Genomic DNA, 25,783 nt, shown 5'->3' on the forward strand with positions numbered 1-25,783 from the left:
ATGAGATTAAATTGAATAGAAGAATTAAAATTAGATTAAAAAAAGAGAAATTAAAAAAAAAGGGAATGAATGGGGAAATTAAACTTAAAATAAATGTGAAAAAAATAGAAAAATTAGATTAAATTGAATTGAAGAATTAAAATTAGATTAAAAAAAGAGAAATTAAAAAAAAGGAATGAATTGGGAAATTAAACTTAAAATAAATGTGAAAAAAATAGAAAAATTAGATTAAATTGAATAGAAGAATTAAAATTAGATTAAAAAAAGAGAAATTAAAAAAAAAGGAATGAATTGGGAAATTAAACTTAAAATAAATGTGAAAAAAATAGAAAAATTAGATTAATTGAATAGAAGAATTAAAATTAGATTTAAAAAAGAGAAATTAAAAAAAAAGGAATGAATTGGAAATTAAAATTAAAATAAATGTGAAAAAAAATAGAAAAATTAGATTAAATTGAATTGAAGAATTAAAATTAGATTAAAAAAAGAGAAATTAAAAAAAAAGGGAATGAATGGGGAAATTAAACTTAAAATAAATGTGAAAAAAATAGAAAAATTAGATTAAATTGAATTGAAGAATTAAAATTAGATTAAAAAAAGAGAAATTAAATTGGGAATTTATAAAAAAAGGGGGTTAAAATATAAAAAAAATGAAATTTAAAAAAATTAAGGTAGGGAAATTAAATGTTAGAAATTAAATTTTAAAAAGGAATAAAATTTTAAAAAATAAATTAAATTTAACAAAAAAAGAAATTAAATTTAAAAATAAATTAAATTAAAAAATAAATTAAATTGAAAATTTTAAAAGGAAAGGGGATTTAAAATACTAAAAAATAATTAGATTAATAAAAATTAAATTTAAAAATTTAAACGGAAAACATTAAATTTAAAATAGAAACTAAATTTTAAAAAGAAATTAAATTGTAAATTAAAAAAGGGGAATTTAAAATACTAAAAAATTAGATTAATAAAAAATCAAATTTAAAAACTAATAATTTTTAAAAATTAAAAAATTAAATTAAAAATAATGACAATTTTAAAAAGAAATTAAAATTGAAATATAAAAATAATTAAATTGGAGATTTAAAAACCATTAAATTAAAAAGAAAGAAATTAAATAAAATAAATAAATTATATTGGAAATTAAAAATATTAAATTGAAATTTAAAAAACCCTCAACAAATATAAAAAAAATTAATTTAAAAAAGGAGATGAAATTGTAAATGAAAAAACCCAACAGAAAATAATAAATAATTAAATAACAATGAATAATTAAAGGATAAATAATAATGATTTAATAATAATAATTTAATAATAAGAAATAAAAAGAAATAATAAAAAGAAATAATAAGAAATAAATAAATCATACCATAAATAAATAATACAATAAATAAATAATAAAATAAAAATATTAATTAACAATAATAATAATTAACAATCAAAACCAAACAGAACAATTCAAAACCAACCAACCAACGGACCAAAAAAACCACAAAACCCAAACCAAGGCGAAGCAGAATTTCCCCTTCTGGCCCCACCCGCGGTGTTTTTGAGGGGGGGGGATTTTTGGGGGGGGGGGGTGCCCCATGCCGGGGGGGCCGCGGGAAGCCGGGGGGGGGTCTCCATGCCGGGGGGAGGGGCTGTGTGACATATACATGACATATATCATCGGCCCATATATGATGTATATCCGGCGCCGGGAAGCGCATTCCAGCCCCGGGGGGGGGGACCGAGGGGGGGTTTTGGTTTCAAAGATTAATTTGGGGAGGGGGCGGCGAACCTTGCAGGCCACCCTATGGGGGGCATTTCTTGCCCAGCCCCAGGGGGGGGGGAGATCACGCGCAACAAACTGTACATGTCCCGGTAGTGGATGCGCCCGCTGCAAGAGACACACGTTAGTGGGGGCGGGACCCCCCCCAAAACTGGGACACCCCCCCGGGACCCCCCCAGAACCGGGACGGCCCCCCCCAGAACGGGGACAGCCCCCCGGGACCCCCCCCCCAAACTGTGCGTGTCCCGGTTAGTGGATGCGCCCGCTGCAAGAGACACACGTTAGTGGGGGGCGGGGACCCCCCCCCAAAAAACCGGGACACCCCCCCCCCAAACCTGGACACCCCCCCCAAAACCGGGACACCCCCCCCGGGACCACTCCGGGCCGGGGGGGGGGTGGGAAAGGTGCGTTAGTGGGGGATGGGACCCCCCGGGGATGGGACCCCCCCCTCCGGGGTGGGGAGGGGGCGATTGGTACCCCCAGGCCCCCCCCCCCCCCGAGGTGATTTGGGTACTGCAGACCCCCCCGGGGGAGATAGAAACCCCCAGGACCCCTCCCCAAAACTGGGACACCCCCACCCAGAGGGGTCTGGGGGTGTCCTTGTCCCCTTTGGGGGTGTCCCCACCGTGCCCCCCCGGGGGTCCTCACCATGCGGCGGGGCCGTACTGGGATCAGACCCTCAGGGTTTGGGGGTGTCCCTGTCCCCCCCAGGGGCATCCCTGTCCCCTCGGGGGGTGTCCCCGTGTCCCCCCGCGCCCCCCCGGGGGGTCCTCACCATGCGGCGGGGTCGTACAGGGATCAGACCCTCAGGGTTTGGGGGTGTCCCTGTCCCCCCGGGGGGGTTCGGGGGGTGTCCCTGTCCCCCCCAGGGGTGTCCCCGCGCCCCCCCGGGGGTCCTCACCATGCGGCGGGGGTCGTACTCGGCCCAGACCCGCACGTACTCGTCCAGGTGGTGCGGGCCCAGGATGGAGGAGTCGCGCGTCAGGTACTCGAAGTTGTCCATGATGACGGCGACAAAAAGGTTCAGCATCTTTGGGGGGGGGGACAGGGGACACGGGGGGGGTCAGGGGGACACGGGGGGGGGTCAGGGGTCTGTCCCCCACCCCCCCCCGAGGGGACACGGAGCCCCCCGGGCGCAGCAGAGGAAGGGGAAGGTGATGGAGGGGGGTTAGGGGGGTGGGGAGGGGGCTCTGGGGGGCACGGGGGGGTTTGGGGACACTTTGGGGGCACTTTGGGGTGATCTGGGGGCACTTTGAGGGGATTTGGTGGCACTTTGGGGACAGTTTGGGGGCACTTTTGGGGGGGTTTGGGGGGATTTGGGGATGCTTTGGTGTCATCTTGCTTTGGGGACACTTTGGGGACACGTTGGGGACGGTTTGGTGGCACTCTGGGGACACGTTGGGGGCACTTTGAGGGATTTTGGTGGCAGTTTGGGGAGTTTTGGGGGCACTTTGGGCGCTGCTTGGAGGTGCAGCTTGGGGACACTTTGGTGGCACTCTGGGGACACTTTGGGGACACGTTGGGGACACTTTGGTGGCACTCTGGGGACACGTTGGGGACACTCTGGTGGCACTCTGGGGACCCCGCGGGCGCTGACCAGGAAGGAGCAGAGGAAGATGAAGGACACGAAGTAGAAGTAGGCGAACTCGTTGCCGCACTCGTCCTCCTTGATGCCCGAGTTCTCGTCACACGGCTTGCCGCTGAGGCACGACAGCATGATCTCGTGCCACGCCTCGCCGGTGGCACTCCTGGGGACAGGGGACACATGTGACACACGTGACACATGTGACACACACATGATCTCATGCCACGCCTCGCCGGTGGCACTCCTGGGGACAGGGGACACATGTGACACACGTGACACATGTGACACACACATGATTTCGTGCCACGCCTCGCCGGTGGCACTCCTGGGGACAGGGGACACATGTGACATGCGTGACACATGTGACACACACATGATCTCGTGCCACACCTCGCCGGTGGCACTCCTGGGGACAGGGGACACGTGACACACGTGACACACGTGACACACACATGATCTTGTGCCACGTCTCGCTGGTGGCACTCCTGGGGACAGGGGACACATGTGATACAGGTGACACATGTGACACACACATGATCTCGTGCCACGCCTCGCCGGTGGCACTCCTGGGGACAGGGGACACATGTGACACACGTGACACATGTGACACACACATGATCTCGTGCCACGCCTCGCCGGTGGCACTCCTGGGGACAGGGGACACATGTGACACATGTGACACACACATGATCTCGTGCCACGCCTCGCCGGTGGCACTCCTGGGGACACACATGACACATGTGACACACGTGACACACGTGACACACACATGATCTCGTGCCACGCCTCGCCGGTGGCACTCCTGGGGACAGGGGACACATGTGACACGCGTGACACGTGACACACACATGATCTCGTGCCACGCCTCGCCGGTGGCACTCCTGGGGACAGGGGACACATGTGACACATGTGACACACACATGATCTCGTGCCACGCCTCGCCGGTGGCACTCCTGGGGACAGGGGACACATGTGACACATGTGACACACACATGATCTCGTGCCACGCCTCGCCGGTGGCACTCCTGGGGACACAGGTGACACCAGGGACACGGTGACAGCGGGGGACATGGAGCAGGGGCTGTCATAGCGAGGGTGGCACCAGTGGGGCACTGGGGTGGCACTGGGACTTAGCCAGGGGATGTGCTGGGGTGGCACTGGGTGACACTGAGTGCCCAGGTGGTACTGGGGTGACACTGGGATTCCACCAGGTGACACCAGGGTGGCACTGGGATTACACCAGAGGACGTGCTGGGGTGGCACTGGGTGCCCAGGTGACACTGGGGTGGCACTGGGATTATGCCAGGTGACACTGGGATCACCCGGGGGGTCTCACCAGGATTCCACCAGGTGACACTGGGGTGGTGGCACTGGGTACCCAGGTGGCACAGGGGTGGTGGCAGTGGCTGCCCAGGTGCCCCCAGGTGCCCCCAGGTGCCCCCAGGTGCCCCCAGGCGCGGGGCTCACCTGAAGAGCAGCATCAGCGCCTGGAAGAAGGTGCGGAAGTTGTTGTGCTGGGTGATGGCCGACTCATCATCCTCCTCCTCGATGCCGATGTTCCCAAACACCTGCGGGGGGCCGGGCAGCTCAGGGGGGGCTGGGGGGGTCACCTGAACCTGGGGGGGGTCACCTGAACCTCTGAACCTGGGGGTCTCACCTGAACCTGGGGGGGTCACCTGAATCTGGGGGGTCTCACCTGAACCTGGGGGGTCACCTGCACATCTGGGGGGGTCACTTGGACCTGGAGGGGTCACCTGAACCCACGGGGGGGTCACCTGCACCAGGAGGGTCTCACCTACACACGGGGGTGTCACTTACACCTGGGGGGTCACCTGAACCTGGGGGTGTCTCACCTTCACCCGGGGGTCTCCCCCCTGCCCGGGGGTCTCTCCCGGGGGTCTCACCTGCACCCGGGGGTCTCCCCCCTGCCCGGGGGTCTCTCCCGGGGGTCTCACCTTCACCCGGGGGTCTCGCCCCTGCCCGGGGGTCTCTCCCGGGGGTCTCACCTGCACCCGGGGGTCTCCCCCCTGCCCGGGGGTCTCTCCCGGGGGTCTCACCTGCACCCGGGGGTCTCCCCCCCGCCCGGGGGTCTCTCCCGGGGGTCTCACCTGCATGCCGATGATGGCGTAGATGAAGAAGAGCATGGCGATCAGCAGGCACACGTAGGGCAGGGCCTGGGGGGCACGGCGCGCCGGTCACGGGGGGCTGCCCGTGCCCCTCGGGGGACACGGGGGGCAGTTTCGGGGGGGTTTTGGGGGGCACCTTGAAGGACTGGACGAAGGTCCAGAGCAGGATGCGGATGGTGTAGCCCTGGCGCAGCAGCTTGATGAGGCGCGCGGCGCGGAACAGCCGCAGGAAGCTCAGGTTGATGAAGTTGTTCTGGTGGGGCGGAGGGGGAAAAAAATAAAAATAGGGGGTGAGGGGGGGCAAAGGGGACCCCAGAAATGGGGGCAGGGGTGGCGGTGGCGCCCACCTACCCCGAATTCCGTCACCAGGATGTCGGTGATGCTGCCCAGCACCGTCACGAAGTCGAAGATGTTCCAGGCGTCGCGGAAGTAATTCTGGGAACGGGGGAGGATGTGGGGTCACCGGGCTTGGGGTACCCCGGGCTGGCCCCAGAAACCTCGGGGTGACCCCACGGTGGAGCCCTGCACCCGGGATCTGCCGGGTGACAGATCTGGGGCGCTCATCCCATGAGGTCCTTGGGGTCTCTGAGGTTTTGGGGTCTCCTGAGGTTTTGGGGTCCCTTGAGGTTTTGGAGACCCCAACATTCCTGGGGTCTCCTGAGGTTTTGGAGTCCCCTGAGGTTTTGGGGTCCCTTGAGGTTTTGGAGTCCCCTGAGGTTTTGAGGTCTCCTGATGTTCCTGAGATCCCCTGAGGTTTTGGGGACCCCAACATTCCTGGGGTCTCCTGAGGTCCCTGGTGTTCCCTGAGATTTTGGGGTCTCCTGAGGTTCTTGGAGTCCCCTGAGGTTTTGGGATCCCCTGAGGTTTTGGGGTCCCCTGAGGTTTTGGGGTCCCCTGAGATTTTGGGGTCTCCTGAGGTTTTGGGGTCTCCTAAAATCTTGGGATCCCCTGAGGTTTTGGGGTCTCCTGAGGTTCCTGGGATCCCCTGAGGTTTTGGGGACCCCAACATTCCCGGGGTTCCCTGATGTCTTGTCACCCCCCGCGTCCCCGGGGTGGTCTGGGGGTCCCCCCAACCCCGGGGTCCCCCCGTACCAGGACCCCGAAGGCCATGATCTTGAGGAGACACTCGAGGGAGAAGAGGGAGGTGAAGACGTTGTTGAACATCTTGAGCACGTTCTCGTAGGTGTCGGAGGCGTCGTAGAACTGCGGGGACAGCGGGGACAGGGGGACATTGCGGGGTGCGGGGGGGTCAGGGGACAGGGACAGGGACAGGGACAGGGGGACATTGCGGGGTGCGGGGGGTCAGGGGACAGGGACAGGGACAGGGACAGCGGGGACAGGGGGACATTGCGGGGCGCGGGGGGGTCAGGGGACAGGGACAGGGACAGGGGCGTTTCCTGGATCCCAGGGGGGCTTCTGGGGGGGACAGGGACAGGGGGGACAGAGCTGCAGGACAAAGCTGGGCTCCAGAAATGGGTCTGGGGATGGAGGGACAAGGACACGGAGGGGACAGAGCAGGACAAACCCAGGACCAGGAGGATTTGGGGGGCTCGGGGGGGCTGCCAACAACCCCTGGGGGTGCCCCCAGCCCCCCCAGCCCACCTTCATCATGAGCACGATGGTGTTGAGGGCGATCATGGCCATGATGGTGTACTCGAAGGGAGGGGACACCACGAACTGCCACATGCGGTACTGGAAGCTCTGGCGGTTCTGGGGCATGTGCCGCGTCAGCGGCTTGGCGCTGATGGCAAAGTCGATGCAGGCTCTCTGCGGGGGGACACGGGGGTGTCACCCACCCCGGGGGGACACGGGGGGTCACCACCCCGGGGACATGGGGGGGTCACCCATCCCAATGGGTACACAGGGGTGTCACCCATCCTAGTGTGGAGATGGTGTCACCCATCCCAATATGGACACGGGGGGTCACCCACCCTGGTGCAGTGACACAGCGGTGTCCCCCACCCCAGCAATGACACAGCGGTGTCCCCACCCCAGCAGTGACACAGAGGTGTACCCCCCCCCAGCAGTGACACGGGGGTGTCCCCACCCCAGCAGTGACCCGCGCTGTCCCCCCACCCTAGCAGTGACACAGAGGTGTCCCCCCACCGTGCCCCCACAGCCCCGCACCTCGTTCTTCTCCAGGCTGTACTCCTCCATCATCTTGTCGCCCTGCTCCTGGAAGGTGATGATGATGAGGGCCACGAAGATGTTGACGAAGAAGAAGGGGAAGACCACGAAGTAGACGACGTAGAAGATGGACATCTCCATGCGGTACCCGGGGCTGGGCCCTTGGTTCTCGTACGTGGCGTCCACCGAGTGCTTGAGCACCCTGAGGGGGCACAGATTTGGGGCTGGGGTCCCTCTGCCCCCCTCAGAGCCCTGGGTGGCACCAGGTGACACTGGGGTTGTATTTGGGGCTGGGGGTCCCGCTGCCCCCTCAGAGCCCTGGGTGACACTGGGGTCGCACCAGGTGACACTGGGGTGACAATAGGATTAAATGAGGTTGGATTTGGGGCTGGGGGTCCCACTGCCCCCCCCGTCCCCCAGCCCCCTCCTCACTGCGGCGGCACACTGGGTACCCAGGTGACACTGGGGTCACACCAGGTGACACTGGGGTGACACTGGGGTCACACCAGGTGACACCGGGGTTGGATTTGGGGCTGGGGGTCCCGCTGCCCCCCCATCCCCAAGCCCCCTCCTCACTGTGGTGACAAATTGGGTACCCAGGTGACACTGGGGTCACACCAGATAACACTGGGATCACACCAGGTGACACTGGGTACCCAGGTGACAATGGGGTGGCACTGGGGTTACACCAGATGAGACTGGAGTTACACCAGGTGACACCGGGGTTGGATTTGGGTCTGGGGTCCCGCTGCCCCCCCTCACAGCCCCCTCCTCACTGCGGTGACACACTGGGTACCCAGGTGACATTGAGATCACACCAGGTGACACTGGGATCACACCAGGTGACACTGGGGTGACACTAGGATTAAATGGGGCTGGATTTGGGTCTGGGGGTCCCGCTGCCCCCCTCCCTCACAGCCCCCATCCCCAAATGCCATCCTTACTACGGTGACACATTGGGTACCCAGTAGACACTGGGGTCACACCAGGTGACACTGGGGTGGCACTGGGGTCACACCGATGACACTGGGGTTGGATTTGGGTCTGGGGTCCCGCTGCCCCCCCCCCTCACAGCCCCCTCCTCACTGCGGCCACCCCCCCTGTCCCCCAGCCCCTCCTCACTGCGGTGACACACTGGGTACCCAGGTGACATTGGGATTACATCAGGTGACATTGGGATTACACCAGATGACACTGGGGTCACACCAGGTGACACTGGGGTGATTAAATGAGGCTGGATTTGGGTCTGGGGTCCCGTTGCCCCCCCCTCACAGCCCCCTCCTCACTGCGGTGACACACTGGGTACCCAGGTGACAATGGGGTGGCACTGGGGTTACACCAGATGAGACTGGAGTTACACCAGGTGACACCGGGGTTGGGTTTGGGTCTGGGGTCCCGCTGCCCCCCCTCACAGCCCCCTCCTCACTGCGGCCAGCCCTCTCCGGTGGAGACGGTGAAGAGCGTCAGCAGCGCCCAGAGCACGTTGTCGTAGTGGAACTCGTACTTCTTCCACTCGCGCTTCTGCGCCTTCACCTCGTTGTCCTTCTCGTAGACCAGGTACTCGCCCCTGGCGGGGAGGGGCGCGGGTGGGCGAGGGCCGGGCGGGGGGCGCGCGGCCCCGCGGGCCGGCCCTACCTGCAGTCCTTCTCGAACTCCTTGGACTCGTCGGTGCAGTAGAAGAACTTGCCCTTGAAGAGCTGCACGGCCACCACGGCGAAGATGAACATGAAGAGCATGTAGACGATGAGGATGTTGAGCACGTTCTTGAGCGAGTTCACCACGCAGTCGAACACGGCCTGAGGGGAGCGGGATGGATTTTATACTGCAAGGTGTTGTATTGTACTATGTTGTGTTGTACTATATTTTATATTTTATAGTGTAATGTGTTGTGTTGTATTGTACTATATTGTATTGTACTATATTTTATATTTTATAGTGTAATGTATTGTACTGTACTATATTGTATTGTACTATATTTTATATTTTATAGTGCAAGGTGTTGTGTTGTATTGTACTATGTTGTATTGTACTATATTTTATATTTTATAGTGTAATGTATTGTATTGTACTGTACTATATTGTATTGTACTATATTTTATATTTTATAGTGCAATGTGTTGTATTGTACTATGTTGTATTGTACTATATTTTATATTTTATAGTGCAAGGTGTTGTGTTGTATTGTACTATGTTGTACTGTACTATATTTTATATTTTATAGTGCAATGTATTGTATTGTATTGTACTATATTGTATTGTACTATATTTTATATTTTATAGTGTAATGTGTTGTATTATATTGTACTATGTTGTATTGTACTATATTTTATATTTTATAGTGCAAGGTGTTGTGTTGTGTTGTACTATGTTGTATTGTACTATATTTTATATTTTATAGTGCAATGTGTTGTGTTGTACTGTACTATGTTGTACTGTACTATATTTTATATTTTATAGTGTAATGTGTTGTATTGTGTTGTATTGTACTATGTTGTATTGTACTAATTTTATATTTTATAGTGTAATGTATTGTACTGTACTATATTGTATTGTACTATATTTTATATTTTATAGTGCAATGTGTTGTATTGTACTATATTGTATTGTACTATATTTTATATTTTATAGTGTAATGTGTTGTATTGTACTATGTTGTATTGTACTATATTTTATATTTTATCGTGTAATGTATTGTATTGTACTATGTTGTATTGTACTATATTTTATATTTTATAGTGTAATGTATTGTATTGTACTGTACTATATTGTATTGTACTATATTTTATATTTTATAGTGTAATGTATTGTATTGTACTTTACTATATTGTATTGTACTATATTTTATATTTTATAGTGCAATGTGTTGTGTTGTATTGTACTATATTGTATTGTACTATATTTTATATTTTATAGTGCAATGTGTTGTATTGTACTATGTTGCATTGTACTATATTTTATATTTTATAGTGTAATGTATTGTGTTGTATTGTACTATATTATATTGTATTATATTTTATTGTATTATATTGTATTATGTTGTATTATATTGTATTATATTATATTTTATAGTGTATCATATTGTATTGTATTGTACTATATTGTACTATATTATATTTTATTGTATTATATTGTATTATACTGTACTATATTGTATTATATGATATTATATTATATTGTCCTATATTGTCCTATATTGTATTATATTATATTTTGTTGTATTATATTGTACTATATTGTATTTTATTGCATTATATTGTGTTATATTGTATTATATCGTATTATATCGTACTATATTGTATTATATTATATTTTATGGTATTATATTGTACTATATTGTATTTTATTGCATTATATTGTGTTATATTGTATTATATTGTATTATATTGTATTATATATATATATATATATATATATATATATATATATATAAAAAAAACATGTTATATGCTGCAATGGATATTTTCATCCCTGAGGAATGATGAGGAGGACTCCATCTTATCAGAATGCTAATTAATTACTTTGTTGTACTATATTATTCTAGATTATATTATTCTATTAATATAATATAATATAATATAATATAATATAATATAATATAATATAATATAAAATGTAATAGTATAGTGTAGTATAGTATATAACAGTATATAATAATATATAATATAATCGTATAATATAGTATAGTATAATATAGTATTAGTATAGTATAATTATAATTACAATTATATTATATATTCTTTCCCACACCTCACACAAATTTTTTCTGCTGACAAACCCCCGGCCACCGCCCAGCTCCAGCCCCAATTCCGCCATTTCCGAGGCCCGAATTTTCATCTTTCCCCAAAATTTTTCCGCCATTTCCGCGGCCCGAATTCACACCTCTCCCAACATTTTCGAAACCCCCTCCCCAAAGTGCGGCACCTTGAGCTTGGGCAGCCTCTTGATGGTCTTGAGGGGCCGCAGCACGCGCAGCACGCGCAGGGACTTGATGGTGTTGATGTCCTTCCCTTTGCTGCTGCCACTGCCGTGGGGGGCGGGGGGCAGATTGTGGGTGGGGGGCGCGAGACCCCCGCTGCGACCCCCCCCCACACCCCAGCAGGACCAGGGCTGCTCCCCCCTCCCCCCTCCTCCCCTCCCCCTTCTCCCTCCCTCCAATCCCAGCCCTTCCCCCCCCCAACCTGAGGTGGGTTTGGTTTATTTTGGGGAGGGGGCGTGGGAATTTGGGGCGGGGGGAGCGAGGCACGAGCACGAGCACGAGGAAGAGGACGAGGACGAGGACGAGGAGGGAGACGAAGGCTGAAGGATTTACCGTGAGCTGCTCCTGCGGCGGAGGGAGGCGGAGGAAAGACAAGGCACGGTCAGACAGAGACCCCTCCCCTCCCCCGGGACCCCCGGAGCCCCCCGAGGGAGGGGGGGACCCTCGGGGCAGCCCCCCCTCCGGGGTCTGCTCCGGGGTTACACCCAGCTTACTCAGGGCTGCTGGGGCTCGGGGGATGCTCAGCACAGCCTTGGGGGCGGCTCGGTTACCCGGGGGATGCTCAGACTTTACTCAGACTTTACTCAGGGGGTGCTTAGACTTTACTCACACTTTACTCAGGGGGTTGCTTAGACTTTACTCACACTTTACTCAGGGGGTGCTCAGACTTTACTCAGAGGATGCTCAGACTTTACTCAGAGGATGCTCAGACTTTACTTTAGGCTGCTTAGTTACTCAGGGGATGCTCAAACTTTACTCAGGGGGTGCTCAAACTTTACTCAGAGAATGCTCAGACTTCACTCAGAGGATGCTCAAACTTTACTCAGAGGATGCTCAGGCTTTACTCAGAGGATGCTCAGGCTTTACTCAGAGGATGCACAAACTTTACTCGGAGGATGCTCAGGCCAGCCTTGGAGGTGGCTCAGTTACTCAGGGGATGCTCAGAGTTTACTCAGGGGATGCTCAAACTTTACTCAGAGGACGCTCAGACTTTAGGGCTGCTCAGTTACTCAGGGGATGCTCAAACTTTACTCAGAGGATGCTCAGCCTTTCTTTTACAGCTGCTCAGACACTGGGGGGATTCTCACCCTTTACTCAGAGGATTCTCACCATTTACTCAGGGGATTCTCCCCCTTTACTCACAGGATTCTCACAGGATCCTCCCCCTTTACTCACAGGATCCTCCCCCTTTACTCAGGGCTCCCCCCACGGCACGGGCACAGGACGGACACACGGACGCGGTGACAAACGGCAAAGCGACAACAGCGAGCGGGACAGAGCCCGGGCAGGGGGGAACTGGGAGGGACTGGGATGGAACTGGGAGGGAAATGGGAGGGACTGGGATGGACTGGGGGGGACTGGGATGGACTGGGGGGACTGGGAGGGAACTGGGAGGGAAATGGGAGGGACTGGGGGGTACTGGGAGAGACTGGGGGGGAACTGGGAGGGACTGGGGGCACTGGGAGGGACTGGGAGGGAACTGGGATGGACTGGGGGGGACTAGGAGGGACTGGGAGGGACTGGGGGGCACTGGGGGCACTGGGATGGACTGGGGGACACTGGTGACACTGGGATGGACTGGTGACACTGGGATGAACTGGGGGGCACTGGTGGCACTGGGATGAACTGGGATGGACTGGTGGCACCGGTGGCACTGGGGGGCACTGGTGGCACTGGGATGAACTGGGATGAACTGGGATGAACTGGTGGCACTGGGAGGCACTGGGAGGCACTGGGGGGCACTGGTGGCACTGGGATGAACTGGGATGAACTGGTGGCACCGGTGGCACTGGGGGGGCACTGGGATGAACTGGGGGGCACTGGTGACACTGGGATGGACTGGGATGAACTGGTGGCACCGGTGGCACTGGGGGGCACTGGTGGCACTGGGATGGACTGGGATGGACTGGTGGCACCGGTGGCACTCACGTGAAGGCGAAGGCCACCAGGGCCCCGCTGACCACGATGAAATCCAGAATGTTCCACAGGTCCCGGAAATAGGAGCCCTGGTGCAGCACCAGCCCCAGATCCACCATCTGGGGGGGGGGCAAAGGGGGGGTCAGGGGGTCCGGGGGGGTCCTGGGGGGTCCTGGGAGGTCCGGGGGGTCCCCCGGCCCCGCAGACCCTCCCCCGCTCACCTTGATCACCATCTCGAAGGTGAAGACCCCCGTGAAGACGTAATCGAAGTACCGCAGCACCTGGGGGGAGGGGGCAAGGTGGGACCCCCCCCCCAGAACCCCGGGACCCCCCAGAGCCCCCCCAGAACCCCCCAGAACCCCCCAGAAACCCGGGACCCCCCAGAGCCCCCCCAGAACCCCGTGACCCCCCAGAGGGCCAAAAGTGGGGTGGCAGAAATTGGGGAGGGTCTCGGGCAGGATTTGGGGAGGGCTCTGGCCCAATTTGGGGAGGGGTCTCTCGTTGCGGGGCGCGTTGGGCAGGATTTGGGGAAGGTCTCGGTCAGGATTTGGGGAAGGGTCACACAGAATTTGGGGAGGGGTCTCACGTTGTTGCGGGAGGCGTTGGGCGGGATTTGGGGAGGGGTCTGGCCCGATTTGGGGAGGGGTCAGGCCCAGTTTGGGGAGGGGTCACACAGAATTTGGGGGGGGGTCACACGGAATTTGGGGAGGGGTCTGGCCCAGTTTGGGGAGGGGTCTCACGTTGTTGCGGGGCGCGTTGGGCAGGATTTGGGGAGGGGTCTCACGGAATTTGGGGAGGGGTCTCACGTTGTTGCGGGGCGCGTTGGGCAGGATTTGGGGAGGGGTCTCACGGAATTTGGGGAGGGGTCTCACGTTGTTGCGGGGCGCGTTGGGCAGGATTTGGGGAGGGGTCTGGCCCAGTTTGGGGAGGGGTCTCACGTTGTTGCGGGGCGCGTTGGGCTGCACCGGGTCCTCGGCCGCCAGCGCGATGCTGCTCATGGCGATCACCATGAGGATGCACATCTCGAAGTAGCGCAGGTTCACGATGTAGTGGCACAGCCGGCGGAACCTGGGGGGCGCGGCCGGGGATGAGACCCCCCCCCCCCCATATCCCCCGGGACTCCCCCCGGGACCCCCAAATCCCCCGGGACCCCCAGAGCCCCCCCAGAACCCCGAGATCCCCAGATCCCCCCCGGATCCCCCCCAGGTTCACGATGTAGTGGCACAGCCGGCGGAACCTGGGGGGCGCGGCCGGGGCTGAGACCCCCGAGACCCCCCCCCATATCCCCCGGGACCCCCCCCGGACCCCCAGAGCCCCCCGGGATCTCCCAGAGCCCCCCCAGATCCCCCCTGGGACCCCCCAGAGCCACTCCAGAACCCCAGGACCCCCCAGAACCCCCCAGGACCCACCCTGGAACCCCCCAGAACTCCCCAGAACCCCTCCGAGCCCCCTCCAGAACGCCCCAGAACCCTCTGGCCCCCCTCAGGACCCCCCAGAACCCCTCAGAGGCCCCAGAGCCCCTCCAGAACCTCCCAGAACTCCCCCCGAGTCCCCTCCCGAACCCCCCCAGAGCCCCCCGGGACCCCCCCAGAGCACCCCGGGACCCTCCGGGACCCCCAGAGCCCCCCGGGACCCCCCAGAGCACCCCGGGACCCTCCGGGACCCCCAGAGCCCCTCAGGACCCCCCGGGCCCCCCGGGCCCCCCGCTCACGGGTTGGTGGTGGACAGGATGAACATGGAGCTGTAGGGCACCATGGGCTTGGGGCCGTTCTCGTCCTGCCCCTCGCCTTCCTCCTCCTTCTTCTCCTCCTCCTCCTTGCGGGGCAGCGGCTCGGGGTTGGCGTTCCTGTTCACTGCGGGGGGGGGGGGCAGAGCCGTCAGGGACCCCCCCCGAGCCCCCAAATTCTTCCCCTGAGCCCCCAGATTTCCACCCCGAGCCCCCAAATTCTTCCCCTGAGCCCCCAAATCCGCCCAAGCACCAAATTTCGCCCCCTGATCCCCCAAATTCTTCCCCGAGCCCCCAAATTTCCACCCCGAGCCCCCAAATTCCCCCCCCCGAGCCCCCAAATCTCCTCTGAGCCCCCAAATTCTCCCCCCGAGCCCCCCAAATCTCCACCCCGAGCCCCCAAATTCCCACCCCCAGCCCCCAAATCCCCACTCCGAGCCCCCAAATTCTGCCTGAGCCCCCAAATCCCCCTCGAGCCCCCAAATTCCCCCCCCCGAGCCCCCAAATCCTCCTCATCCCCTAAACCCCCCCGGTTTCCCCGCACATCCCAGACCCCCCCAAATCTCACCGGACCCCCCTAGACCCTCCCAGATCCCCCCCCCCCAAACCCTCCTTGGCCATCCCAGACCCTCCTGGCACCCCCAAATCTCACCGGACCCCCCCTCAGACGCCCCCCCAGCCCCCCCAGATCCCCCCGCCCCCCTCACCTTGCACCAGGGCGTTGCTGGGGGGCGGCGGGAAGGGGGGGGGGGATGTCCACGGCCGTGTGCTCGGGCCTGCCCCCCCCCTTGGAGGGGTTGTTGGGGGCAGGGGCGGGGTTGGAGACCCCCAGGCTGCTCTCGGGGGGCGGGGGGGGGTTGGCCGCGGTGGGGGGGGGCCGGCGGGGGGGTCCGGCGGGGGCGTGGTTGCCCACGGAAGGGGGCGCGGGGGGGTCGGTGGTCGTGGCCAGCTTGTTGTTCTTCATGTTGTCGATGTCCTCGGCCACGGGGGGGTCCCGGCGCCCCAAATCCTGCTGGATGGGGCGGGTGGTCGACAGGATGGGGGGGCCCGACGGCACCGGGGGCGGCTGCGGCTCCCTGCAGAGAGGAGGGGGCTCAGAGGGGAGACCCCCGGAACCCCGAGAACCCCTCCGGGGAGCCGGGAGCGCCCCCCGAGAGCCCCGGTTCTGCCTCGGCATCCGGAGCGGTCCCACCCTGGTGGTCCTGGGGGGGCTCTGGGGGGCTCCGGGTGGTGCTGGATTACTGGAGGAGGTTCTGAGGTGTCCTGGGGCGGCTCTGGGTGGTCCTGGAGTTCTGAAGGAGGTTCTGGGGGGGCTCTGGAAGGGCTCTGGGGAGTCCTGGGGTTCTGGGGGGGCTCTGGAGTGTTCTGGGGTGGCTCTGGTGGGGCTCTGGGGGGTTCTGGGGTTCTGGAGGGGGCTCTGGGGGGCTTCTGGGTGGGCTCTAGGGGGCTTTGGGGGGATCTTGGGGGTCCTGGAGTTCTGGAGGGGGCTCTGGGGGGGCTCTGGTGGGTCCCGGGGGGGGCTGTGGGAGAGCTCTGGGGAGTTCGGGGGGGGCGGTTCTGGGAGGATCCTGGGGGGTTCTGGGGGGTCCCGGGGGAGGCTGTGGGAGAGCTCTGGGGAGTTCGGGGGGGGGCGGTTCTGGGAGGATCTTGGGGGGTTCTGGGGGGTCCCGGGGGAGGCTGTGGGGGAGCTCTGGGGAGTCCTGGAGGGGTTCTGGGAGGATCCCGGGATTCTGGGGGGTCCCCCCCGCACCCCTCACCTCCTCCTCCGGTGCCGCCGCTCCTTGTCGTCCCTCCTGCCCTCGCCGTCGTAGCCGGGGGGGGGCCCGTGCCGGTGCCGGCCTCCGCCGCTCGCCCTCCCCGTGCTCCGGGTCGCCCTCTCCCCGGGGCGGCCGCCCCCCTTCGCGGTGCCGCGGCCGCCGCTCGGGCCGCGCTCCCTCCTCTCCCTCCTCGGGCCCCCTCCGGTGCCCGCGGTGCCGGCGGTGCTCCCGCTCCGGCGGGGACCCCCCGCGCCCCTCGCGGCTGCGGTGCCGCGCCTTGCGCCGCTCGGGGCTGGGCTCCCGCTCCGCCTCGCGGCTGCTGCTGCGGGCGCGGGGTCCCGCGGGCTCCGCGGGCCGGGGGTCGCGCTCGGGAGGGGGGTACCGCGGCGGCGGCTGCCGGCGCGGCTCCTCGGGGCGCAGCGGCCCGAAGCGCGGCTCGCCCGGCGGGGGCTCGCCCGGCCGCGTCTTGTTGGTGTTGTTGTTGCGGTTCTCCTGCGGGTCCACCACCAGCGGCCGGTCCAGGTGCGTCTTCATGTCCGGGCGCAGGTGGCGAGCGTAGGGAACCTTCCAGCGCTCCTCGGGGTCCAGCTCGCTGTAGAGAGCCTCGCGGCTCGCCAGCAGGTTCTGCTTGCGCAGCTCGCTCGTGCGCTGCTCCCACACCGACTTGGAGGATTTCTGGTTCTTCTGCTGCTCCTTCCTGCGGCCCACGGGGGTGCGGTTGGGTTGGGAGGGGTCGGGGTGAGGGTGGGGATGGAGCTGGGGCGGGTCCGGGATGGAGGAGAGGGTGGGGATGGGATGGAGGACGGGATGGAGCTGGGGCAGGTCTGGGATGGGGCTGGGATGGAGCCAGGATGGATCTGGGATGGAGCTGGGACAGATTCCGGATGGAAGATGGGATGGAGGAGAGGGTGGGGTTGGGATGGAGCCGGGATGGAGCTGGGGCAGGTTTGGGATGGGGCTGGGATGGAGCCGGTGAGGATCCAGGATGGAGGAGAGGGTGGGGATGGGATGGAGGATGGGATGGAGCCGCGATAGGGCAGGGATGGGGCTGGGATGGGGCTGGGACAGATTCCGGATGGAGGATGGGATGGAGGCGAGGCTGGGGTTGGGATGGAGCTAGGATGGGGCTGAGATCAATCCACATGTGGAGCTGGGATGGATCTGCAGATGGATCTGCAGATGGATCTGCAGATGGAGCCGGGATGGAGCTGAGGAAGGAGCTGAGATGGAGCTGGGATGGAGCCAGGATGGATCTGGGATGGAGCCGAGATTGATCCGCAGATGGAGCTGGGATGGAGCTGAGATGGATCTGCAGATGGATCTTGCATAGAGCCGGGACAGAGCCAGGATGGAGCCAGGGATTGAGCTGGGATGGAGCCAGGGACAGAGTTGGGATGGAGCCGGGATTGAGCTGGGATGGAGCTGGGACAGAGCCGGATGGAGTCAGGGATAGAGCTGGGATGTAGCTGTGACAGAGCCGGGATGGAGCCGCAGTGGATCTGGCATGGAGCTGAGGAAGGAGCCGGGATGGAGCTGGGACAGAGCCGGATGGAGCCAGCACGGATCCGGGCATGCCGCTGATGAAGGATCCAGGATGGACTCCAGCACAGAGCCCGGGTGGGTCCAGCCTGGCTCGGCGATGGCTTTGGGGATTTTTGGAGCCGGGGAAGGAGCCGAGGCGATCCCGGTGGGCTCGGGACACTCACATGGTCACCGACATGTTGGCTGCGGACAGCGGGCTGACCTCGGCCACCTCCTTCGCCTTCTGCAGCGCCAGCTTCTGGTTGGCGGCTTCCTCCTCCTCCTGCTCATCCTGCACAGCCCCAGCGCCACGTCCAGCCTGGCTCCGAGCCCCCCCGGACCCCCCAAAACCGCCCTGGACCCCCCAAAACCCCCCGGACCCCTGACCTTGGTGAGCTCCTGCGCGTTGGCCAGGTTGTCCACGGCGATGGCCAAGAAGACGTTCAGGAGCGTGTCTGGGACTCGTGTCAAGGCAAAACGGGGGCCAGGGCGGCCCCTCCCCTCCAAGACCCCCGCCCCGAGCCCCCCAGGACCCCCGGGGACCCCCAGGGTACAGTTTCCAAAGAGGGTGAGGACGATGAAGTAGACGGAGAAGACCATGCCGCCCTTGACGCCGCCCTGAGATTTGATGCCGTCGTACATCACCGCGTTCCAATCTTCTCCCGTCAGGATCTGGGGGGGGACAGAGCAGCCCTGGGGGGCAGCGGGGACCCCCGCGACCCCCCACCCCCTGGAGACCCTCCCCCTCACCTGGGAGGGGGGCGGGGCATACCTGAAACACCGTCATTATTGCTGCTGGGAAAGTGTCGAAATTGGTGGGAGGGGTCCCGTCGTCGAAATTGAACCTGGGGGGGGGGAATTTTGGGGGGGGGGGCAGCGGTGGGAGCCCCGCCTGCGGCAGGTGCCCCCCTCCCCCCCCACCGAGCAGGGGGCACGGGGGGGCACAGAGACACCCCCCCAATGAGGGGGGGACATGCCGGGGGTCCCCGCGGCGGGGGGGGGGTCACTCACTGTCCCCCGAAGAGCTGCATCCCCAAAAGGGCGAAGACGACGATGAAGAGGAAGAGGAGGAAGAGGAGGCTGATGATGGATTTCATGGAGTTGAGCAGGGACACCACCAGGTTCCGCAGGGAAGCCCAGTACCTGCGGGGACAGCGGCGGGCTGTGGGGACACCGGGGACACGGGGGACAGGGGGGACAGGGGGACACTGGGGGGACACAGGGGGACACAGGGGACAGCGGCGGGCTGTGGGGACACCGGGGACACGGGGGACAGGGGGGACAGGGGGACACTGGGGGGACACGGGGGACACTGGGGGGACATAGGGGGACACAGGGGACAGCGGCGGGCTGTGGGGACACCGGGGACACAGGGGGACACCGGGGGGGACAGGGGGGGACACCGGGGGACACTGGGGACACTGGGGGACACTGGGGACCTGCAGGGACAGTGGCGGGCTGTGGAGACACCGGGGGACATGGGGGGACACTGGGGACACGGGGGGACATGGGAGGGACACAGGGGGACATGGGGTGGGCTGTGGGGACACCGGGGGACACGGGGGACATGAGGGGACATGGGGGATGTGGGGCCGCATAGGGGACATGGGGGGACAGGGGGGGACACAGAGGGGACATGGATGGGCACAGGGAGACACAGAGGGGACACACAGGGGACACGGATAGACACCAGTGGACACAGGGGGATGGGGGGGACACGAGAGGACACAGGGGACACAGAGGGAACATGGGGTTCACAAGGGACACGGATGGACATGGGGGACACGTGGGGACATGGAGAGGACACGGATGGACACAGGGGGACACAGAGGGGACACGGATGGACACGAGGGGACACGAGGGGACACAGAGGGGACACGGATGGACACGAGGGGACACGAGGGGACACGGGCACAGGCGGGGCTCACTTGGTGACTTTGAAGATGCGCAGTAACCTGAGAGCTCGCAGCACGCTGATCCCAAAGGAAGTTCCCGGCTTCACAACGGCCCAGATCACCTCGAAGATGCTTCCGATGATAACCTGGGGGCGGGGGGCGGGGATCCCCGTCCTCTCCTGGATCCCGGATCCCAAATCCCATCCCAGATCCCAAATCCCATCCCGGATCCCAAATCCCAACCCAGATCCCAATCCCATCCCAGATCTGTCCTGGATCCCAGATCCCATCCCAGATCCCATCCTGGATCCCAAATCCCATCCCGGATCCCAGATCCCAAATCCCATCCCAGATCCTGTCCTGGACCCCAGATCCCAGATCCCATCCCAGATCTGTCCTGGATCCCATCCTGGATCCCAGATCCCAAATCCCATCCCAGATCCTGGATCCCATCCCAAATCCCACCCTGGATCCCAGATCCCATCCCAGATCCCAAACCCCAGATCCCAAATCCCAAATATCCCAACTCCCAGATCCCAAATCCCAGACCCCAGATCCCCCGAATCCGCCGGCACTCACGGCACAGTCGAAGCAGTTGAAGGACGAGTGGAAGTAAGGCCGCGTCCCCAGCCCGTACATTTTTATATCCCAAACCCCAAACCCCAGATCCCATGGATCCCAGATCCCAAATCCCAAATATCCTAAATCTCAAATCCCAAATATCCTCAATCCCAAATGCCAGATCCCAAATCCCCTGGATCCCAAATCCCAAATATCCCAAATCCCAAATCCCATGGATCCCAGATCCCAAATCCCAGATCCCAAATCCCATGGATCCCAGATCCCAAATCCCAAACCCCAGATTCCAAATCCCAAATATCCTAAATCCCAAACCCCAGATCCCAAATCCCATGGATCTCAAATCCCAGATCCCAGATCCCAAACCCCAGATCCCAAATCCCCTGGATCCCGAATCCTAAATCCCAAATCCCATGGATCCCAAATCCTAAATCCCAAATCCCATGGATCCCAAATCCCAGATCCCAGATCCCAAACCCCAAATCCCAGATCCCCTGGATCCCGAATCCGCCGGCACTCACGGCACAGTCGAAGCAGTTGAAGGACGAGTGGAAGTAAGGCCGCGTCCCCCAGCCCGTACATTTTTTATAAACATTTCGGACATAAAGAGTCCCAAGAAAATGAATTCTGCATAGTCTGGGGGAAAAGAGGGGGGCAGCGGTCGGGGGGGGCTGCTCTCGGGACCCCCGGGGTCTCCCGGGCTGGGCAACCCCAGGATGGGGGGGCCCAGAATGAGGGGGGGGGTCCCAGGAGCTGGAGGGGTTCAGGGGGGGAATCTAGTGGGTTTGGGGGGCTTCAGGAGCCCCCAGTGGGTCTGGGGGGCTCTGGGAGAGCTCTGGGGGTCTTGGGGGGATTTGGGGAGGGTCTCAGGGGGTCTCAGGGTGATTTGGGGAGGGTCCCAGGGGTCCCGTGACTCACAGAGGAAGTCGGAAAGCCAATCTGGCTGGTCGTGGTGAACGATAGCAACACACAGGGTGTGGGGAGCTCGGGGGGATTTGGGGGTTTGGGAGCTCTGGGGATGCTCAGGGGTCTCGGGGGATTTCGGGGTGCTCAGGGGGTCTCAGGGTGATTTGGGGGGGGTCCCGGGGGTCCCGTGACTCACAGAGGAAGTCGGAAAGCCAATCTGGCTGGTCGTAGTGAACGATAGCAACACACAGGGTGTTGAGCGCTACCAGACTGAGCACGGTCCAGTAGAAGGCCTGAGTTTTCACCATGCGCCGGATGTGGAAGCGCACGCGCCGCTCCCGCCGCCCCAGGAACGTGGCGCTCTCCAGCTTGGCACTTTTGAGGCTGGCACGGGCGAAAGGGGACCCTGGGGACACCCGGGGCACGGGGTCACCGCGGGGTCACCGCGGGGTCACCGCGGGGGTCGCCTGTGTCACCCATCCACCCCCCAAAAACCATCCCGGTGTCACCTCAGAGTATTCCTGTGTCACCCGTGTCACCTGTGTCACCTGTGTCGCCCATGTCAGCTGTGCCACTCATCCACCACCCACCAAACCATCCCAGTGTCCCCTGTGCCACCCTCCCATGTCCCCAGTGTCCCCAGTGTCCCAGTGTCCCCAGTGTCCCCATGTCCCCAGTGTCCCCAGTGTCCCCAGTGTCTCCATGTCCCCACGTCCCCAGTGTCCCCAATGTCCCCAGTGTCCCCCATGTCCCCAGTGTCCCCAATGTCCCCAGTGTCCCCCCATGTCCCCGTGTCCCCGCTGTCACCCACCCATGGCGGCGATGTCCCCAATGCCCCCAATGTCCCCATGTCCCCAGTGTCCCCACGTCCCCAGTGTCCCCGTGTCCCCATGTCCCCACAGTGTCACCCACCCATGGCGGCGATGTCCCTGATATCCCCAGTGTCCCCAATGTCCCCAATGTCCCCAGTGTCCCCACGTCCCCAGTGTCCCCAATGTCCCCCATGTCCCCAGTGTCCCCAGTGTCCCCATGTCCCCAGTGTCCCCCATGTCCCCAGTGTCCCCAATGTCCCCCATGTCCCCCACTGTCCCCATGTCCCCAGTGTCCCCATGTCCCCAGTGTCCCCCATGTCCCCAGTGTCCCCAATGTCCCCCATGTCCCCAGTGTCCCAGTGTCCCCCGTGTCCCCACAGTGTCACCCCACCCATGGCGATGATGTCCCTGATATCCCCAATGTCCCGAATGTCCCCAGTGTCCCCAGTGCCCCCAATGTCCCCACAGTGTCACCCACCCATGGTGGTGATGTCCCCCATGTCCCCAATGTCCCCAATGTCCCCAATGCCCCAATGTCCCCATGTCCCCAGTGCTCCCAATGTCCCCATGTCCCAATGTCCCCATGTCCCCAGTGTCCCCACGTCCCCACGTTCCCAATGTCCCCAATGTCCCCATGTCCCCAGTGCCCACAATGTCCCCGATGTCCCCGATGTCCCCGTGTCCCCGTGTCCCCACAGTGTCACCCACCCATGGCGGCGATGTCCCCCAGCTGCTCCTCGCCCTCCTCGGGGCTCAGCAGGTCCGTCTTGCTCCTCTTGCTGGTGGCCCTCCGGAGAGCTCCCGCAGGGGGGGCACAGGGGGGCGGCCGTCACCCGGGGGGTCCCGGGGGGGTCCCGGGGGTCCCCGGGGTGGGGGGGGGGGAGGGGAGGGGGGCTGCACTTACCATCGAAGGGGCGCCGGGGCTCGGCCTCGGGCTCGTCCTCGGCCAGGATCACCTCTTCTGAGGGCAAGCGGGGGGCTCAGGGGGGCTGGGGGGGCTCCCGGGAGGGTTTGGGGGGGATTTGGGGGGATTTAAGGGGGTTTGGGGGGGATTTGGGGGGATTTAAAGGGGTTTGGGGGGCTCAGGGGGGCATTAGGGAGGGTTTGGGGGGGATTTGGGTGCCTTTGAGGGGCTCAAAGGGGGTTTGGGGGGCTCACAGGGCTGGGGGGGCTTGGGGGGCTCGGGGGGGCTTTGGGGAGGTTTTGGGGGGGATTTGGGGGGATGTAAGGGGGTTTGGGGGGGTTTTGGGGGGGGATTTGAGGAGGCTTTGAGGGGGTTTTTAGAGCTCACGGGGGCTTTGGGGGGGTTTTGGGGGGCTTTGGGGGGGGGTTGGGGAGGATTTGGGTGCCTTTGAGGGGCTCAAAGGGGTTTTGGGGGAGTTCAGGGGGGCTGGGAGGGCTCCAGAGAGGATTTAGGGGGCTCAGGGGGCTTTGGGGGGGATTTTGGGGGAGATTTGAGGGGGCTTTGAGGGGGTTTTTGGAGCTCAGGGGGGCTTTGGGGGGGGTTGGGGGGTTTTGGGTGCCTTTGAGGGGCTCAAGGGGGTTTTTGGGGGAATCAGAGGGGCTGGGGGGGGGGGGCTTGGGGGGGGCTCCAGGGAGGATTTGGGGGGAATTTGAGGGGCTATGGGGGGATCTGGGGGGGGGTTGGGGGTGTTTTGGGGGGGGATTGGGGTGCTTTTGAGTGGCTCAAGGGGGATTTTGGGGGGCTCAGGGGGGATTTGGGAGGATTTTGGGGAGGTTTTGGGGGGATTTGGGGAGGCTTGGAGAAGATTTGGGGGGGATTTGAGGAAAATTGGAGCATTTTGGGAAGGGATTTTAGGGGGATTTGGGGGTGCACAAAGTTTTGGGGTGCGCTTATGGGGGTGGGGAGGCTTTGGGGGGGTCTGGAGGATTTTTGGGGGGGGGGGTTCCAGGAAGTCTAGAGGGTTTTGAGGGGGGGGGTCCCAGAGGATTTGGAGCGATTTGGGAAGAGATTTTAGGGAGATTTGGGGGCACCCAAAGGGATTTTGGATGGGTTTGGGGGTGCACAAAGTTTTGGGGCGCCCTTATGGAGGTGGGGAGGTTTGGGGGGGGGGTCCCGAGGGGGTTTTTGGGGGGGTCCCGACCCTCACCCGCCTTGGAGATCCACTCCATGTATCCGTTGAGCTCCCGCTCGATTTGCTGCTGCCGCCGCAGCTTCAGGAACGCCCGGCGGTTCTCCACCCGCTCCCGCTCTTTGGCAAACTCCCTGCGGACCCCTCCCCAAATTCAGCCGGGCCCCGGACCCCCCCTGAGTCCCCCCCAAAAACCCCTGAGCTCCCCAAATCCCTCTGAGCCCCCCCAAAAACACTCCTGAGCCCCTCCAAGCCCGGCGGTTCTCCACCCCGCTCCCGCTCTTTGGCAAACTCCCTGCGGACCCCTCCCCAAATTCAGCCGGGCCCCGGACCCCCCTGAGTCCCCCCAAAAACCCCTGAGCTCCCCAAATCCCTCTGAGCCCCCCCAAAACACTCCTGAGCCCCTCCAAGCCCGGCGGTTCTCCACTCGCTCCCGCTCTTTGGCAAACTCCCTGCGGACCCCTCCCCAAATTCAGCTCCGGCCGGGACCCCCCCAGAATCCCCCAGACCCCTCAGAACCCCCCCAAACCCCCCTGAGCCCCCCAAATCCCCCTGAGCCCCCTAAATCCCTCTGAGCTCCCCAAATCCTCCTCAAAACCCCCCAAATCCCCCCAAAATCCCCCCAAAGCCCCTCCAAAATCTTCCTGATCGCCCCCAAATCCCGGGACGCCCCCCTCCCCCCGAAGCCAGGACCCCTCCCCAAATCCCGCGACCCCCCCCAGCGCCCCTCACCCGGACAGGACCCCCAGCACGAGGTTGAGCATAAAAAAGGAGCCGATGATGATGAGGGGGATGAAGTAGAGCCAGTTCCAAGTGTTCCCTGAGGCGTCGTTGCTCTGGGGGGGGGGGACGGGAAATTGGGGGGGGTCCCAAAAATTGGGGGGTGGTCCCATGAATTGGGGGGGATTTCCTGAGCTGGGGGGAACACGGGGGGAGAAGGAGACCGGGGGGCACCGGGAGGGAAAAGGGGGCACCGGAGGGGCACCGGGGGA

At 58.9% G+C, this 25,783-nt stretch overlaps 1 protein-coding gene across 1 annotated transcript in view; it reads right to left on the reverse strand.

Annotated features, from left to right (window-relative positions):
* Positions 1–1,272: 1,272 nt before the first annotated feature.
* The window catches only part of CACNA1A (calcium voltage-gated channel subunit alpha1 A), a 35,625-nt gene continuing 11,114 nt past the window's right edge, over positions 1,273–25,783 (reverse strand). The window contains 36 exon segments of the mRNA XM_064402058.1: positions 1,273–1,810; positions 1,813–1,879; positions 2,547–2,576; positions 2,692–2,801; positions 3,369–3,519; positions 4,824–4,924; positions 5,465–5,530; positions 5,619–5,735; positions 5,834–5,917; positions 6,575–6,685; positions 7,085–7,249; positions 7,610–7,811; positions 9,036–9,176; positions 9,245–9,405; positions 11,531–11,630; positions 13,515–13,621; positions 13,724–13,783; positions 14,441–14,570; positions 15,214–15,355; positions 15,936–15,966; positions 15,968–16,304; positions 16,986–17,065; positions 17,067–17,682; positions 18,692–18,798; positions 18,894–18,961; positions 19,061–19,178; positions 19,279–19,351; positions 19,518–19,649; positions 20,435–20,547; positions 20,981–21,039; positions 21,563–21,616; positions 22,083–22,292; positions 23,407–23,496; positions 23,603–23,659; positions 24,810–24,925; positions 25,524–25,627. Of these exon segments, the coding sequence (XP_064258128.1) occupies positions 1,439–1,810; positions 1,813–1,879; positions 2,547–2,576; positions 2,692–2,801; positions 3,369–3,519; positions 4,824–4,924; positions 5,465–5,530; positions 5,619–5,735; positions 5,834–5,917; positions 6,575–6,685; positions 7,085–7,249; positions 7,610–7,811; positions 9,036–9,176; positions 9,245–9,405; positions 11,531–11,630; positions 13,515–13,621; positions 13,724–13,783; positions 14,441–14,570; positions 15,214–15,355; positions 15,936–15,966; positions 15,968–16,304; positions 16,986–17,065; positions 17,067–17,682; positions 18,692–18,798; positions 18,894–18,961; positions 19,061–19,178; positions 19,279–19,351; positions 19,518–19,649; positions 20,435–20,547; positions 20,981–21,039; positions 21,563–21,616; positions 22,083–22,292; positions 23,407–23,496; positions 23,603–23,659; positions 24,810–24,925; positions 25,524–25,627 (4,782 nt within the window). The 3' untranslated portion in view covers positions 1,273–1,438.

This window comes from Passer domesticus, chromosome 34 (genome assembly GCF_036417665.1).
Source record: "Passer domesticus isolate bPasDom1 chromosome 34, bPasDom1.hap1, whole genome shotgun sequence".
Taxonomy (NCBI): Eukaryota; Metazoa; Chordata; class Aves; order Passeriformes; family Passeridae; genus Passer; species Passer domesticus.